The sequence below is a fragment of the Glycine max genome, chromosome 10 (assembly GCF_000004515.6).
Source record: "Glycine max cultivar Williams 82 chromosome 10, Glycine_max_v4.0, whole genome shotgun sequence".
NCBI lineage: Eukaryota > Viridiplantae > Streptophyta > Magnoliopsida > Fabales > Fabaceae > Glycine > Glycine max.
In genome coordinates, this window is record NC_038246.2 from 41,239,617 (window position 1) to 41,254,940 (window position 15,324).

The 15,324-nt window shown below is 33.9% G+C and overlaps 2 protein-coding genes across 3 annotated transcripts; both read right to left on the minus strand.

Moving 5' to 3' along the window:
* Positions 1 to 2,031: 2,031 nt before the first annotated feature.
* Positions 2,032 to 7,518, minus strand: LOC100777734 (65-kDa microtubule-associated protein 3). Its single transcript, XM_003536146.4, has 13 exons — positions 7,305 to 7,518; positions 6,509 to 6,597; positions 6,158 to 6,364; positions 5,629 to 5,874; positions 5,305 to 5,514; positions 5,054 to 5,209; positions 4,801 to 4,960; positions 4,568 to 4,719; positions 4,377 to 4,464; positions 3,889 to 3,962; positions 3,677 to 3,751; positions 3,298 to 3,571; positions 2,032 to 2,764 (listed from the first exon to the last, which is right to left on the minus strand). Exons 1-13 carry the CDS (start codon positions 7,333 to 7,335, stop codon positions 2,289 to 2,291), a joined length of 2,238 nt encoding a protein of 745 aa, XP_003536194.2. The 5' UTR covers positions 7,336 to 7,518; the 3' UTR covers positions 2,032 to 2,288.
* Positions 7,519 to 9,462: 1,944 nt separating this feature from the next.
* LOC100777725 (protein trichome birefringence-like 18) lies at positions 9,463 to 14,336 on the minus strand. Of its 2 annotated transcripts, none has more exons than XM_003535365.5 (4): positions 14,057 to 14,336; positions 13,092 to 13,931; positions 11,639 to 11,913; positions 9,463 to 10,569 (listed from the first exon to the last, which is right to left on the minus strand). In XM_003535365.5, the coding sequence occupies exons 2-4, from the start codon at positions 13,774 to 13,776 to the stop codon at positions 9,766 to 9,768; spliced, it is 1,764 nt and encodes a 587-aa protein (XP_003535413.1). In that variant the 5' UTR covers positions 13,777 to 13,931; positions 14,057 to 14,336; the 3' UTR covers positions 9,463 to 9,765. The 2 variants fall into 2 exon arrangements, with proteins under 2 accessions (XP_003535413.1, XP_006589257.1); XM_006589194.4 differs by having other exon boundaries at positions 14,118 to 14,331.
* Between the last annotated feature and the right edge of the window lie 988 nt (positions 14,337 to 15,324).

Consider the following 15,324-nt stretch of genomic DNA (forward strand, 5'->3'; position numbering starts at 1 on the left):
ATGATTTCTGGCTACTGTACTGATGGTATCATGGACCCGTTACAGTATGTCAGGTTTTTCAAACTCAGCTGCTACATGTATATAGTACTGGAAAGTAATCAGATATGTGAGCTAATAATATTTGTTACAACTTATAATTATGAAAGTGATTTTAATTTTTAAGTAAGCAAACATTATTATGATTTAGTGTATTTATGAATTACATTATTTTATGTTAATATATCAGTAATTAAAAGTTTAATAACTTTAAAATATGTTTAACTTCAGTCCAACTTGTTGTGAATTTTGAGATCAAATAATGATCTATAAAATTCATTTTATATAAGAAAGGATAAAAATTATTTTGCAAAACTCAGTATGTTGTAAACGATTGTTTCTAACTGAAATCCAAACATGTATCTAATTTGATTTCTTATTTTTTTAAACATGTCACCTTGAATGAGCAGGAATTATATGTCATCCATTATTGTGTGTGGCAAAGATGTTACATGGTCCTCAAATGACCTAATGATTTTAGCCTTTTAAAAAAAAACTAAAATCAATTTTTTTTACATATTTAAAAGGATTAAAATTAAATTTGTACATATTTAAAAGACTAACAATATAATTTTTTTAATCATAATAATTAGGTACTTTGGTTATTTTTTAATCTCAAAATATTTCTATAAACTTTCGATAGTTTTAGCTAATTATGAGACTGATTTTTAGTTTAAGATTTAGTCACACTTGTAATTCATTATTGAAAGCAAATCCATTCTATGATAATTTTAATAATAGTGTAGTAAATTGACATTATATAGTCATATATTTCATCATATATTAATTCAAAAAGGTTGGTGTCTAACAAGATTTGGTTTGTTTGTTATCAAGTGTTCATCAACTATTTAAAAGTCATTCTTTATGCAAATTTAGAAATTTGTGGAAGTTGTGTACCTAAATATGCTACTTTATGTCTTGTATCAATAGTTGAATTATCTTTTACTTATTATATAATGAGATGAAAAGATCAGAAAATTATGTACCGCTTTATTAAGCCTTTAAAAGATTATAGATAAATTTTGTTACCCTCTTTTTTATGTTTTCTTTTTATCCAATATCAATACTGGCATGTGTAATGTGTTTGTACACCTTAGTCCTTACTTATAGGAACAAGTTCATCATTGTTCTTACCCTTTGGCTATGACAAATTTTAGAATATCGATCAAATAATGCATCACTAAGAATGTTTCTAGTCATTCGTTTCTAACCTCTGAAAATCCACAAAACTCCCAGCTATAAGGGAGTAGGGAATATTCTGTCAAAGTTAATGGTTTGTAAATGAACCACTAACCTCGGGGACTTGATTACAAAATTTGGAAAACATAAAGGACCCAATTACAAACTTTTATAATTTAGGGACTTAATTGAAAATTGTGTAAAAATTCAGAGACCTACTGATGTATTACTCCTTAATAAAATTAAAAATAAGCTATTGACTTTCCTTTGGGAGAGTTCCCCTTTCCAAGAACTAATATGCGAGCAAAACACGCTCACCATGAATAATATTTTGCAAATTTTTTTATTATGATTTTTACCTAAATCAATTGACAAATTTTATGTATGTGCGAATCACTCAATATTGATTCATTGCTCCTCAAAGCCTACCTCTACGTTTTTATTTATGTCCACGCGTAATTTTTTTTTCCAATAACTTTCAAGAGTTGTCTAATATCGACCACTTAGACAAATTAGCTTTCAAGGCGACAAATCAAGAGCCCGCATGAAAAATGAGTATGTTCGATGGCATTATAATCAACATTGATTGAAGTCAACAATAATAATTTCGATGATACAAGCCGAGAAAGTGGCAAGACAAAAGAAAAAGCTAGAGAATGAAGTTAACTTGTATGGGACACATTCTTGCCAAACGCCTTATTTGACGGCCTCCACTTGTCAATCATGGCTCCCATTGAAATTTTAATCACCGAAAGAGAATTACAATAAGGCAAGTAACTGCTAAATCTCATGATGAAATATTTCGAATTCAAAGTATTAACAATAATCCATCTCCATAAAAGTGAATATCCAATACACCAAGGCCCCACTTTTAGATGAAACAATCGGAAAGTAATGAAGAAAAGTAAATGGCAATTAGACCGCAAAATCTGTCGCCATTAGTAAGTTTGTTCCACATCCTAGTCTACCTCCACTTCTCCAAATGTACACAATCAGAAAGCCAATTACAATTGACTTATGATTATCCATCACAAGTAACTACAAGAAGTAAAATGAAACACCAAAGAAAAAAATCATGCTAACATATAATAACTGAGCCTTTTTTCCTCGAAGGAATATTCAGCCTCTTGAACCATGTCATTTCCATGAGGAACTGATGTGGGAGTTGTTGAGTTCAAGCTTATGTTCTTGAAAATTGAAGAAGGAACTGGAGTCATGGCCATATTCATTGGAACTGATACTGTTGAAGGGGTAGCTGGGACAGGAATAGGTATTGCCTTTGGAGTTCTATTCTCTTCATCTACCACAGTAGTAGCTGTCTTGGAGGGAGTAGTAAATGGCACATTGTTAAGCGACAGTGTTCTCTGCAACTTCTCACTCTGTTTATTCTGTTCATCTGTAGCATTTGCCACATTAGATTTTGAAGATACACTGTTGGAAGAGATGGGAGAAAAAGGCTGTCGTAGCAGAGGAGATTCTATGATTTGAGTCCCAGCACCAAATGAGTGTTTTTTTACAGGAACGCCAGCAATGTCCAGCCCTCTTCTAGCTGCTCAAACATAGGGAAAACCAAAAAAGTTAGAGTTCTAAATGTGTCCATGTACTATAGAAATGAGAATGTGGTACAACTGTACAAGAGAATGTGTACATGTACAAGAGAAATGAGAATGTGGTACAACTGTGTTCAAGAGAAATGAGAATGTGTATATTTCACATCTTGTGTGTGTAACTTAAAGTGAAAACAGATAAACATCAAGGGAAAGAAGAGCTGTGCCAAATAGACCAACAAGAAATCATGCGAATATCTACCAGCTGTGATGTGGCTTTGACTTCCTCCTTCAACATCAAACACAAGAAAAATGCATAAACAGATCAAGACATGTACTTTGAAGAATCTGTTGGAGCTTTTTTTTTCTACAATACATAGAGGTGTACAAATTTGAGGCAGCTTTTTTGGGACAAGTTGGATACAAGTTTGAGGCTGGATAAGTTTTTAATGAATTCTAACCGAGATATCCGTAACTAACCCCTATAGTATATATCTGAAAAGGAGAGGGGAATAGTAGAGTTTACAGAAACTACCTGCTGATAAACCAGCAATGCCATCATCCAGGTAATTTAGATGCTCAATTTGGTGCGCTTTGTCAATCTTTCTTGTGGCACGTGAGTGAGTAGCTTTTGAATCAGGTTTTGGAGTTTGAAGCATCGCTCCTCCCAAAGAGACTCTTCTACTAGCTGCACCTCCAGTTGACATCCTAGGTCCCTTTTTAACACTTTGGGGCTTTGAAGGGCTTGGCTTTGACCCATAGAGTGCCTCCTGTTCAGCTATCATTTGTCCCTGGAGTTTCTTCAGATCCTGAAACAAAAAAGTAACATCTTAATAACAAGTCTTGGATAATAACATTAAACGTCTAGAAAATTTCTCTGAGATGCATATTTAAATGCAATTAGAGGATCTTACCCGCTGCCTACGACGTTCTTGCTCTTTCCCTTGCCGTAATATATTGTATTCTTCAAGCATAGAAAGAAGACGAATCTAGAAAGTCGCACAGAAAGAATCACTTTGAAGCATATTTGCTAGAACAACCAAATAAAAGACACTAACTAACATTCAATCCACTCCCCACCCCAAAAAATTCATTATGAAACTAGCTTCTTGAAGAAAGTACTTACACCATCATACGTGAACTCAATGCCTTTTTCCTTCTCCCATGCAATAGTTTTTGAAGTCAGACCATCTACCATTGCTATATACATAAAAAGAGAGACCGTTTTAAAATTATACACGAACACTGTGGCAGGAAAAGAAGTTTCATCCGACAAGCAGAACCAGATGGCTCGGCAGAGGAATGAAGTTAAAAGATGAATGTAGTGTAGGAACAAGACTTGAAAAAAACAATATCAACCAAGAAAATAACTAAACTAGCATTCTAATTACTCCATAATTGCTTTTGGAACTCACAAGCAAAATCAGAACTATAAAGAACTATCACGACTTCACACATCCAAATTGGCACCTTTGAAGAAGCTCCGCATAAAATGTAATCAGTAACCCACTATAATGCTGGTTCGTGATTCAGTTTGATGTTATTATAACATTTAGCCCTAATGGTAAAGGTTTAATAACAAATTAATGACAAATATGGCTAACTATTATATACCTGGAATTTTGTTAACCAAGGCACGAGCTTTCTCAGCTCGCTTAAGAGTAAGATGAGCACCTCTCCCAGCATTGTATCGATTATCATCCTGGAGGATAAACAAAACAAAACACAGTTAAATTGTTAAAATGTAGCCAAGATTAAAAAGTGAGTCAAAATGGCAATGTTGAAGTAGGTTACAAATTACTAACCCTGTTGTACTCCTCAAGCCAAGACTCTTCATCGCATGCTGCCAACCATTTCTCAACCTTTTCAAGTATCTCTTTTCTGCCAAAAGCTTCCTCTTTGACTTGGGAAATCTGAAGTTCAATTTGTTCAAGAATGCAAGCAGGGTCCACAGATCCTGCATCAAACAGGAAGAGGCAGACTTTTAAGTTTGCGTAAGAAATAATTGCAATTGACTTGCTAGAAAGCAGAAAGCTACCAGATTCTATGGCATCAACAGCGGATTCCACTGCATTATCTATTTCTGGAATCAAATGAGTCTTTCGACAAATCTCCTCCAGCTCTGTTCTTTTCTTTAATACAAGCTCTTTCATCTTGCTTGATTTTAACGCTTCTAACCTAGCTACTTCCGCCTCAACCTGCATGACATTATTACTTCTACATGAATTGTGAACCATAAAAATCAAGAAATATAGTCCCTCCCAATTATACTCAAGTAATGTATAACTCACCAAATTGATGAAGTCCACGGACAAGGTGTTTGGTTCAGTTACTTCATGTTCTGAAGCAGCTATATTACATGTAACATTCTGAAACATCTGTTGCTCTTCAATAGGGGTATCCATCAAATTCCAGAGCTCCAACATTGTAGTGGCAAGATCTTGGAGCTACCAAACCATAAGTTATTACAACTATCACGAGAGAGAAAAAAACACAAAATTTTAAATAAAAATGACAAAATTTATTATAAATCAATCTTTACCTTCTGCATTCTCTGTAATTTAACTTCCCGCAGTTCTTGTATAGCAACAGCTAATTGCTGAATGGTGTCATTACTTACACTCTTAGATCCTTCTGAGTCCAATAAACTGGGATGAATTCCATTAATTGTCTGCTTAAAGTCAAAACCAAGCACTAAACAAAGAGAATTTAATGTATACAGGTGCTCCTGGACTTGCTTTAAGCGACTACTCTGCATAAAGAGAAGATACAAGCATAATTACTAATAGTAACAAGGAAGGAACACAAAAGGTGATGCAAGTTGATGGAACCGTTAAAAGAACTGAAGTACAAGTAGATAATTGACCTTCTCAATCTGAAGTGCATGCAGCTGCCTGTGCAATTCTTCTAGTTTTCTCAAGGATAAATCAGTTTCATCTTCGACTGCAGGAATATATTCTCTAGGACCATATATTTCAATTGAAATGCTTTGAATCTGCTCTTGAACTTCTATAAATTGATTTCTACGCTCAATTTTCCTCTTTTGCATCTCCTCCAACTGCGGAAGAATTCTTGCATGCTCTTCCTTCAGGCTTCCAGCATTTTGATCAGCCTAGAAAAACGAAAAGAGACAAGAGTGTAAAAATCCTATTAGCAGTCTAACTGGATAACAAATTATCTTGACGGAAAAAAAATCAAGAAAATAGCAAATAATTATACTTTTAAGCTATATATAGAGTGGTAATCCAGTAATCCACTTAGGAGTGCAAATTTTTTTAACGTGGATTTTACCACTTCAAATTTTTTAAGCACTTTTTCCACCCCATTCAGGTAAATACACAGGCACGTCCTAAAACAACAGCAAGCAAAATATAGCAATTCTTAAAACAACTAACCTGACGAATATGCACTGGTCTCTCTCCCATTGATGAACAAATGGCGGCAAGTTCTGCCTCACAATCAGCAATTGCCTGCCTTAACTGAGCTCTAGACCGATTTGCTAGATCTACCTTCCTTCGGTATACTTCTAGACACTCTTGTTCAAGCTCAAACAGCATTCTATCTCTGTCAGACTCAGCCTCCCCAACTTCGTCCCATATTATCTATTAAATAAGTTGAGACAAACAATGAGCAATTCTCACAGCAATATTGAATATTATTCCATTCACCTGCTGGTGAGGAAGGGGGGGGGGGGGGGGGGGGGGGGGGGGGTAGGAAAGACAATTGCAGCAAAACTTAATATATACCTGAAGTTCATAGAGAAGTGTTCCACAAGTTGTTTCCGATTGCAAAAGGGGATCATTTTGAGGTTTGGACATTTTGGGGCTCTTTGTATCTGCCAGAGACATTCTCATTCAAATTCAGAAAGACCAGTTTCAAAACAGTTATAATTCCAATTTGACTATACATATCAGCATATCATAGATATAGAAACTAACAACATACTTGCAAAAGAAAACTTTTGTTTACAAATAGCCTCCATTCAAGAGGTACCAATTTAGAAAAGTATTCTGACTTTTGATTGATGGCCAAAAGCAAATTCTGACTCTACAGTTACTCTTGACTTAAAGAAACACCTCTGAAACCTAAAATCCACCACACCTTAATCACCCAAGTATAAAGCCAATGGCTCAGCAAAACAGCTTAAGAGAAATACTACATGAGTGACATTCCCCTACTAGTGCTGAAGTAGTACATTAATTTTCTCAAACCCATCGTCTCAAAATAGAAAGAACTAAACATAAAAAAAAAAAAAAAAAAATTGAACCCATAATAATTCAATCAGAACTCAAACTCGAACTCGTAAAAGAGGGAGGAGTAAAAAGCTTTGTTGTATAAATCCGATTCAGAGAAACGCTACATCGACCTCAGCTGGAAGAAAGGGTGAAAGCAGCAACGCAATTCAAATTTCAAAAGAGCGAGAAACGAAGCAAGAAACAGAGTAACCGATTTGGTACCGACATATTGACTGAATGTGAGGGGGATTTGAGTTGTTTCAGTTTCATAGGAATGTGATGAGAGAGTGAGAGAGTTTTCACTGACCTGAACAATGCAAGGGATCTACAAATTGCATCGTGTTGGGAATGATTTTCCGTCGTCGTCGCTGCTGAGAAGAGGAAATGAGTTGATTTTGTGGAGAGAATGAAGAAAGTGAGAGTTTTTTGGTTTGAAATGAGAGTTTGAATTGTAGAGAGAGAAAGTAGCCGTTTTTAAGGAAAGGGACCGTTGAAGAGCGCTCGTTGTGGATTTGATTTCGATTTGGATTTATTGTTCTCTGTCTGCCCTTTAAATAAAATAAAATGATAATTTTGTTCTTTTATTTGTGTGGGGCTTCGGATTCTAAGAAAAGAAAAGACGTTTGAATTTCAAATTCAAAGAGAGAGAAAGTCATAAGATTTGGACTTTGGATTTAATACTATTATTACTATTTATTAAATTAAATATACTTGCAACTCAACTCTTACCAATTGGAAAGCTGTGGACTGAGAATCGAATTGGGATTTTCCTTTATGGTACAAGTACATGAACTGGGATTCTTTTTAATTTGATTGATAAAAATAACCAAATTGTATCACATGAAAGATATATATATATATATATATATATATATATATATATATATATATATATATATATATATATATATATATATATATATATATATATATATATATAAAGTTACAGTGGAAGTTTAATTGCAACTTTATGTAATGCAATTTGAATATTTGATACCAATTGAAATTTTAAGTTTTTAGAATAATTTTAGTTGCTTTCTCGTTAGATTTTATCGGGTAAAGGTAAACTTACTTACATTATGCAAAATTATAATTTTAAAGAGTGATTTGGGACATATTTTGCGGTGACATAGGTTTCACTTGTAATCGTAAGATGCACTACAGTTTAATTTGTGTTTATGAATGTAATTATCGCCATTTTTTCAAAAGTAATAAGGAAGTTACTTCTATGTCCGTGTCTAAAAGTAATAAGGAAGTAATAATGAGTTTCGAACGGATATTCAAACATGCACTTAAAGATAAATTTAATGCAAAACTACAACCTTAAAAAGTAATTACCTGTAAGATGGACTACAGTTTAAGTTGTGTTTATAAGATTGTTTAGTTCAACGTAACGATCATTTTCTAAAAGTAACAAGGGAGTTACTTTTGCGTTCGTGCCTTAAAATATGTTTTTTTTTCATTGAATTAGTTTTCAGTGCATATTCACATATGCACCTGAAGGTAAATTTACCTACACTGTGCAAAACTATAACCTTAAAGAGTAATTTGGAGGCATGTTTTGCAATGACATAGGTTTTACCTCTAAAATGGACTACATTTTAAGTTACATTTGTGAAACCGTTTCATTGAACGTATTAGGCGTTTTTTCAAAAGTAACGAGTTACTTCTGCGTACATGCCTAAAAATGTGTATTTTATCCATTAAACAAGTTTCTAACATATATTCAAACATGTGTTTGAAAGTGTATAACGTTTAAAATTTTTCTGATGGATGCTATTTTTGGCACCAACAAAATACAATTTTTTTTAGAGGAACGAAATACAAAATTATTCACTATGAAATTAGTGCTGATGTTTTTTTTTTTTTACTGAATTAGTGCAGGACATTAATGGATATTAATATGTCTATTCGCACTTTCTAAATAATGTTAGCCCTATTTTTTCAAAAAGTGTTGAAAATATTAGTTCATGGTTCATTAATTCAATTGGGATTTATATCGGGGTTAAAGCAGTAATAACTAGATATATATTATGATATTTTACATCATTAAATAACAAATTAATGTAAAATTATAAAAAAAATATGTTAAGTAAAATTATAAATGAGTACAAAATGTTAATACTACATGTCCTGCAAAATAATAAAAAATCTAATAAATAATTAAATAATAGTAATATATTTTAATTTCACGTATGAGCTTTAATTTATTTTTAAAGTATATTAGAACAAAAAAATTAATTGAATTAAAATGTTTTAAAAATATATAAGTGTTTTATATTGTTGCCGATACCGAGTGTCAAAATATTTTGAAAGATTATTGAAAATCCATCCGTCTCTTCATCTTTCAGACAATTTCCCAAACAAGAACAATGTTTAGCTTAAACCTTAAAAGCAACTTGAAATTTTAAATTTTGTCAATATCATACATTATCCTCTCCAATGAATTAGTAACAACCACCAAATGCAAGAAACAATAATATAAGGTGATATTTAAAATCAGAACTTGCTCATGATCATATTACCCAAGTAGTAGTACTGATGGCTTTCGATGGTTGAGGAATAACCTAAAATCTTATCATCTCAATGTTTAAAAATAAATTAATTTCCCTGTAATAAGTAAATATGTTATGCTATGAAAAGATTCAAGTGGACTACTACTACTACCTTTACCCCTCCCAAGACAGTCACATTTCTACAAAAGTCACAGCATATTGCCTCTTGAGTGCAGAAGCACAACATAGTGAAGTCAAAAAAATAAACACATCTCATGATGCACTTCCACCTTCATATTCTCTCCTAATGATTTCAAACACAAGTTCATTCCATGTATCAACGGGGCCTGGCATGCACCAGTGCAAGCAATCCTGTGGTGGTGGCCTTCCATCAGGTCCACGTTTCGTAATCTTATTGGGATCAGGACTCCTGTAAGGACCAGGGTGACCATCATGCCTGTATTGAAAGGCTTCAGTGATATCCATTAGCCTCAACTTTGATCCATTTGTTGCCCTTTCCACTGCACGGTTAAAGCCCGTCACCTGTTGCTCATGCATTATATTCGTGTGCACATTTTCCACCAGTTCACCAGGTGCAAGAGGCTTAGCCTTCCCAGTGCACGATCCACCTGTGTTCCATGCTCCACCCTCATAATGGTCAGGTGAGTAGGATCGCACTATTGTAAGCCCTTTGTAATTTGGAATTGTAGCAATAGCAGTTAGAAATGTTTCAACAGATATGCCATATGCTTTAACACTGTCAATCTTCATCTTTCGAGACTTGTCAGGCCACCACAACTGTCCTCCCACTATCTCATTGTTCAAAATATACACAGACTGCTTGGCAAACCAATGACCAGAAGAAAGAACAACCACATCAAAGTTTGGGATGTGTTCCATCAACTTCTCATCAGGGGCATCAAGATGGAGCTTATCCACACCGCCGGGAGCATAGTCAAATGGTTCGGATGTTAGTTTGACAAGCCACGAGGACCATATCCTGACAATCATAACAGAAGTGGACCTAAAATAATATCGTTGCATGTTACGATTTCCCCGATTCTTTGGTGTCTCTACCTGAAAGTACAAGATTTTTAGTTAAGCTTCTCATCATCATAAAATGGATGCTGACACATAACCACCCCTATGTAGAAACCTACGTAGGTATATATAATAACAACAAAGTCTTATTCCACTAGGTACCTACGTATGTGTATACGAATATTTAAAGTCAAATGCATGATGCTGACTGGCAACAAACCATTTGATCATGAACATGGCATGGTGCAGTTGCAGCTGCAGCACCAAGGCCACAAGAAGACAATTCTTGACCTACAGCAAAAAGATGCCTTTTTTCTTTTAATTTTATTATGGTTTCATTAACCAATAAAAGGGAATATTTTTAAGAACAGGGACTAAGAGAGAAAGTTTTTGTAACTATAGGAACTACATGAGTAATTAAACCTTTTAATATTATTTGGATGGGAAAGGCTGTGGAAGGCATAAATTTTCAAAACAAAAGTTATGATGACACTGAAGACCTGGAGGAACATCTCCTGCAGTTTTATAAAAATAAATAAATAAATAAAATATTGAGACAAACTTCATCTCACTTGGAGCTTGGTTTTACCTTCTAAACATGTTTATTAAGGAAAAACATCACAGATAGATATATCAAATAAAAGAAATCAGGGGTTGCTTCAAGATGCCAAAAAGGATGTATTTGAAAAGTGCAAGAGGATTTTCTTGAAATTTTTAAATTCAAGCTAGTATTGCGTGTAACTTTGACAAAATGTTGATAAATTAAGGATTATCATAATAAACTCAAAACTATGTTCACATGCTGATGATAGTAACATCAAAAGCTGTCCCATCTAATTCTTTAAGGAATTATTGTGTTGAAGTCCTTCCCTTGAAGCAGGAATTTCCTTTAGGTTGTCTATAATTTGCAGTGAACTATCTATGATTCAGTATACAAAATTTAAATATTCGAGATGTATCCCTATTTCGAGAAAAATCATAATCACAAAAAACATGCAGCATCCATAAGATATTAATAATGACAAATCAGCAGTGAATACATGAATCATCTTGGAATCATTTTATTTTCCCTGCAAATCAGATCAACAAGGAATAAAAAAATAACCTGCCACAGAATACATAGCATTGATTCCATCTGGTTTCGGGCTACTGAATCTCCAATGAAAGCCAAGGTCTTCCCTCTCATCAGCTCCAAGAACTTTTTGGGATCAAATCGTGGGAGGTCACATTGAAAGGGCTTCCATCGCCAATTTTCATAATCCTTATCAGGCCTCCCATTACCCTGGCAATTCTGCATCTGTGTCAATACAGGGCACGAATTGTTTGTGTATAACGGTCCCAATGGATCATGTATCCAATTTCCACGGTACAGATCACAGCCTACAAAAACAGAATGAGAAACAACAATTAAAAAATTCAACACAGTAATTCCAAACAATATTGTTAAGAAAAAAGGTTGTGCCTATTTATATGAGAAATTTTAGTAACAAGATACAACTACCAACAATTAACATATTTTGCAAACATTTAAAAATATGTAGCAAATAGCAACACAAATGAAATCTCCTCACTTTAGAAAGAGCAAGATCAATGATTCAAACTCAGTAATCTATGTCTGTCTGTATGTGTCTGTCTTGTTTATCAACCTAATCCAGACTACAGAGGTCCTAAATTGTAGTATGTTTTTGAGTCTCAAACAAAATAATTGAATTATATGTTTCATATTTGAGTCAGTAGTCCACACAGCTAAATATTACAACCCAAAGTCAAGATATGAGTCAAGCTATGGATTGTGCAGAAAATAAACCAAAACTGTGGCTTGTTTACTCTAGTAGAAATAAAACAAAAATAGCAGTCCAGAAATAATAATAGGACAGTTACATGGTAGGGCAATTATACACCTATGCAGCAATTAAGAAGGCCAGAATTAATAATAGGGGAGTTATGCACTTATGCAATATTATTTAATTGACTAATAATAGGGCAGTTATGTAACAGTTATCTAATTGTATGCGGTGAAGTATAGGAAAGGGAGTGGACAGTTTCTTCTGTACAGTGTTTTTTTCAGTTTTGGAAGGCTAAGAACTGTTTTCTCAGAGAGCCTTGGCTGTAAGGCCAGTATCGTGTTTGTGTACTGTTTCTGTTTAAAAACCTATCACTAAACTACTGAATATTCCAACTGATTTTAAAAAATTAGAATTATAATATGTTTCATATTTCAATTTATTCACAGGCTAAAAACAGCATTAGCACCACAACAGCATCAAAAGCTAGGGGGGCGTTCTGCAGCTATAGCGTTCTATTTAAAACCCTGGAAAAAATGGGTTTTTGAAGCATATATCAGGTGAGTGCCACTACAGCGTGCTATTGACTACTATGCTCCACATGCCAAAGGAAAATAATCTTAACACTCTTAATTAACCCTATTGAAAATCTAAACAAAGATCAAAACAACAGGAAGGTTACTAGAAAATCATTCTAGACAATGATACATCGACAACAAGCAAGTGCAGGTGAAAAGATTACAACTGCAACCTGAATCTACAGAACCAGCTTACCAGCAGAGGGTGTGTTATTTGGCTTCTCTACTGATGCTGGAACAGCAGTTGAAGTGGAATCACCGGAAGAGATAGAGGTCTCATTTGGTGCTGTACTTACAGCACTGGACGGATTGATCGAAGCCACTGAAGTGGGTTCCTCCATTCTAATATTATCTGTCTCATTAGAAGAATTGATACCTACCAATGACGTAGTTGTTTTTGAATTCAAATCAACTTGTGAATTTTCTTGAGTAGGCAAGCTACTATTGGCTACATCTGTGGCGTTATTATTCACTTCCTTGGTCATTGTAAGGTTCACTGAAGTAGAGTCACTCAAGTCCACTTGTGAGTTTAAAGTGGTATCAGTTTGTTCTGTCTTACTATCGCTAGGCACCTCAGTGGAAATTGTGGAAGATTGCAGATCCTCAGAGGAAGGGTTTTTATCAACAAGATCTAAACTCGTATTCGAGTGACCATCATTAATAGAAGCTTCATTCACTGAAGACACAGGCAAATCTAGCTTCTCTGAACTACCTACACTATAAAAATATCCCTGAACCGTGGCACCAATTGGGGATGATACAAGAACCCAGGAAGCATAAATTAAGAAAAATGCCAGTGCTCCCACCATAATCACAATCCAAGAAAGAGGCCTTGGATGAGAAGACATTCTGGGAGAACCTTTGAGGGTTGTCCAAGCCATGTCATATATTCAACACAATCAAGCCCTACTACACTAAACCCTGAAGCATGAAATCATTCAAAACCATACAAAATATCAAAGCTTCGAGTGATCAAAATCACAGAGATTCAGGTAACTAGTGTCTGAGATGAGATCAATATCCCCCGAGAGCAACCCTGTCATAACCACAAAAAACACAAAATAATCAATATGATACGAAGAATTGTGACTGAAAACGTGAAAAAGCATAAATATCTAGAAATTATTATTTTTTAAACAAAAATCAAGGAAATGGACATACCCAGAAAAGAAAGTGTACAAAGAAACAGATTTGAAATACAGAATGAACGAAAAGCAGAAACCTTGGCGAGGAGATTTTCTGGGTATACAGTGGAGAGAATGATGAAAACGTTGGATCAGCGAAAGAACGCGGAATTTGGGTGGAATGGCAACAAGTTTTTGCCTCTGTTTCTGATGCTTGTCCCACTGCGCAAGGAATGGATAGCGATTCAAGAGAAAGAGTCTCAGATGTGTTTTTTTGTTTTTGTTTTTGTTATCAACAAGAACCTCACCTAAAATTCATGGCACTTCTAATTCTAGGTCACATGCATGTCTTTTTTTACTTTTTATTTTTTATTTTTACTGATGTTTATTCAAAAAAAAAAAATAGAGCAAAGTTTTGAATTTTGATAATGGACAAACTTCAAATTCAAAGGACACGGGTAGACTGACTCAAATACCCAATTAAGGGTCAATTAATTATTAAATTTCCTCAAAAAAATTATCAATTATTAATTATTAGAATATAAATTGATTTAATTTTGGTTCTTTAGGGTAAGTTAAATAATGAACTAACCTGTTTATGGATGAATTGTCGGTTGTTAAGATTTGCTATTTGCTACTGCTACAAAAGAGTTTCTTCGTACACGCAATTTATTTTTCAGGAATAATTTATGAATGAAATCAATGAATTGCTGCTATTTGCTTTGGGTTTTTTTTTTTTTTGGCTTACGAGATATAAAATTTTTGTTTGTTATACTTTCTTGTGTCAGTATTTCAAGTTATTCACATAAATTTGATTAAAAATATCTATATGGGAGTATATAGGAATAGTTTAAAAGACTTTATTATTTCTTAGTATGACTAAATTTCTTAAAATATCATTATCAAAGAAATTTCTTAAAATATGTAATCATGGATTATGGTATGAGAAGATAAAAGTTTTCTATGCTCTCACGCTGAATCGTCAATTGAAAAGAAACATCTTGATTCACATGAACCGATTCAAGTAAAGTGTAAAATGTTAATTATGTCGGAAATTTATTCTTCTAGCTGATATTTTAATATATTCGTAAAAAAATAAAGGAAACTTACATATAACCTCGTTATATTGTTTTACGTTTTTTTCTGGAAACTTACATAAAACATGAAAATGAAATGGTTGGATTCTAGTAAAACTAATAAGGGACGAGATAAGATTACATGCCCTAGTTGGCAAATCCTTGTTTTATAAAGTATCTAAGGTTGAATACGAAGGGAAGTTCAAAATTGATTTGCCTCTATAGTCTA

What these genes read in the sequence shown, in the direction of transcription:
- LOC100777725 (XM_003535365.5), bottom strand. Translation starts at nt 13,776, where the DNA reads ATGGCTTGGACAACCCTCAAAGGTTCTCCCAGAATGTCTTCTCATCCA. An exon ending in AAATAACACACCCTCTGCTG is followed by an intron (nt 11,914 to 13,091) that starts GTAAGCTGGTTC and finishes CTGTTTTTGTAG; the next exon opens with GCTGTGATCTGTACCGTGGA. An exon ending in TGCTATGTATTCTGTGGCAG is followed by an intron (nt 10,570 to 11,638) that starts GTTATTTTTTTA and finishes TTGTACTTTCAG; the next exon opens with GTAGAGACACCAAAGAATCG.
- LOC100777734 (XM_003536146.4), bottom strand. Translation starts at nt 7,335, where the DNA reads ATGCAATTTGTAGATCCCTTGCATTGTTCAG. An exon ending in GACCAGTGCATATTCGTCAG is followed by an intron (nt 5,875 to 6,157) that starts GTTAGTTGTTTT and finishes TCGTTTTTCTAG; the next exon opens with GCTGATCAAAATGCTGGAAG. An exon ending in CTTGGTTAACAAAATTCCAG is followed by an intron (nt 3,963 to 4,376) that starts GTATATAATAGT and finishes TTATGTATATAG; the next exon opens with CAATGGTAGATGGTCTGACT.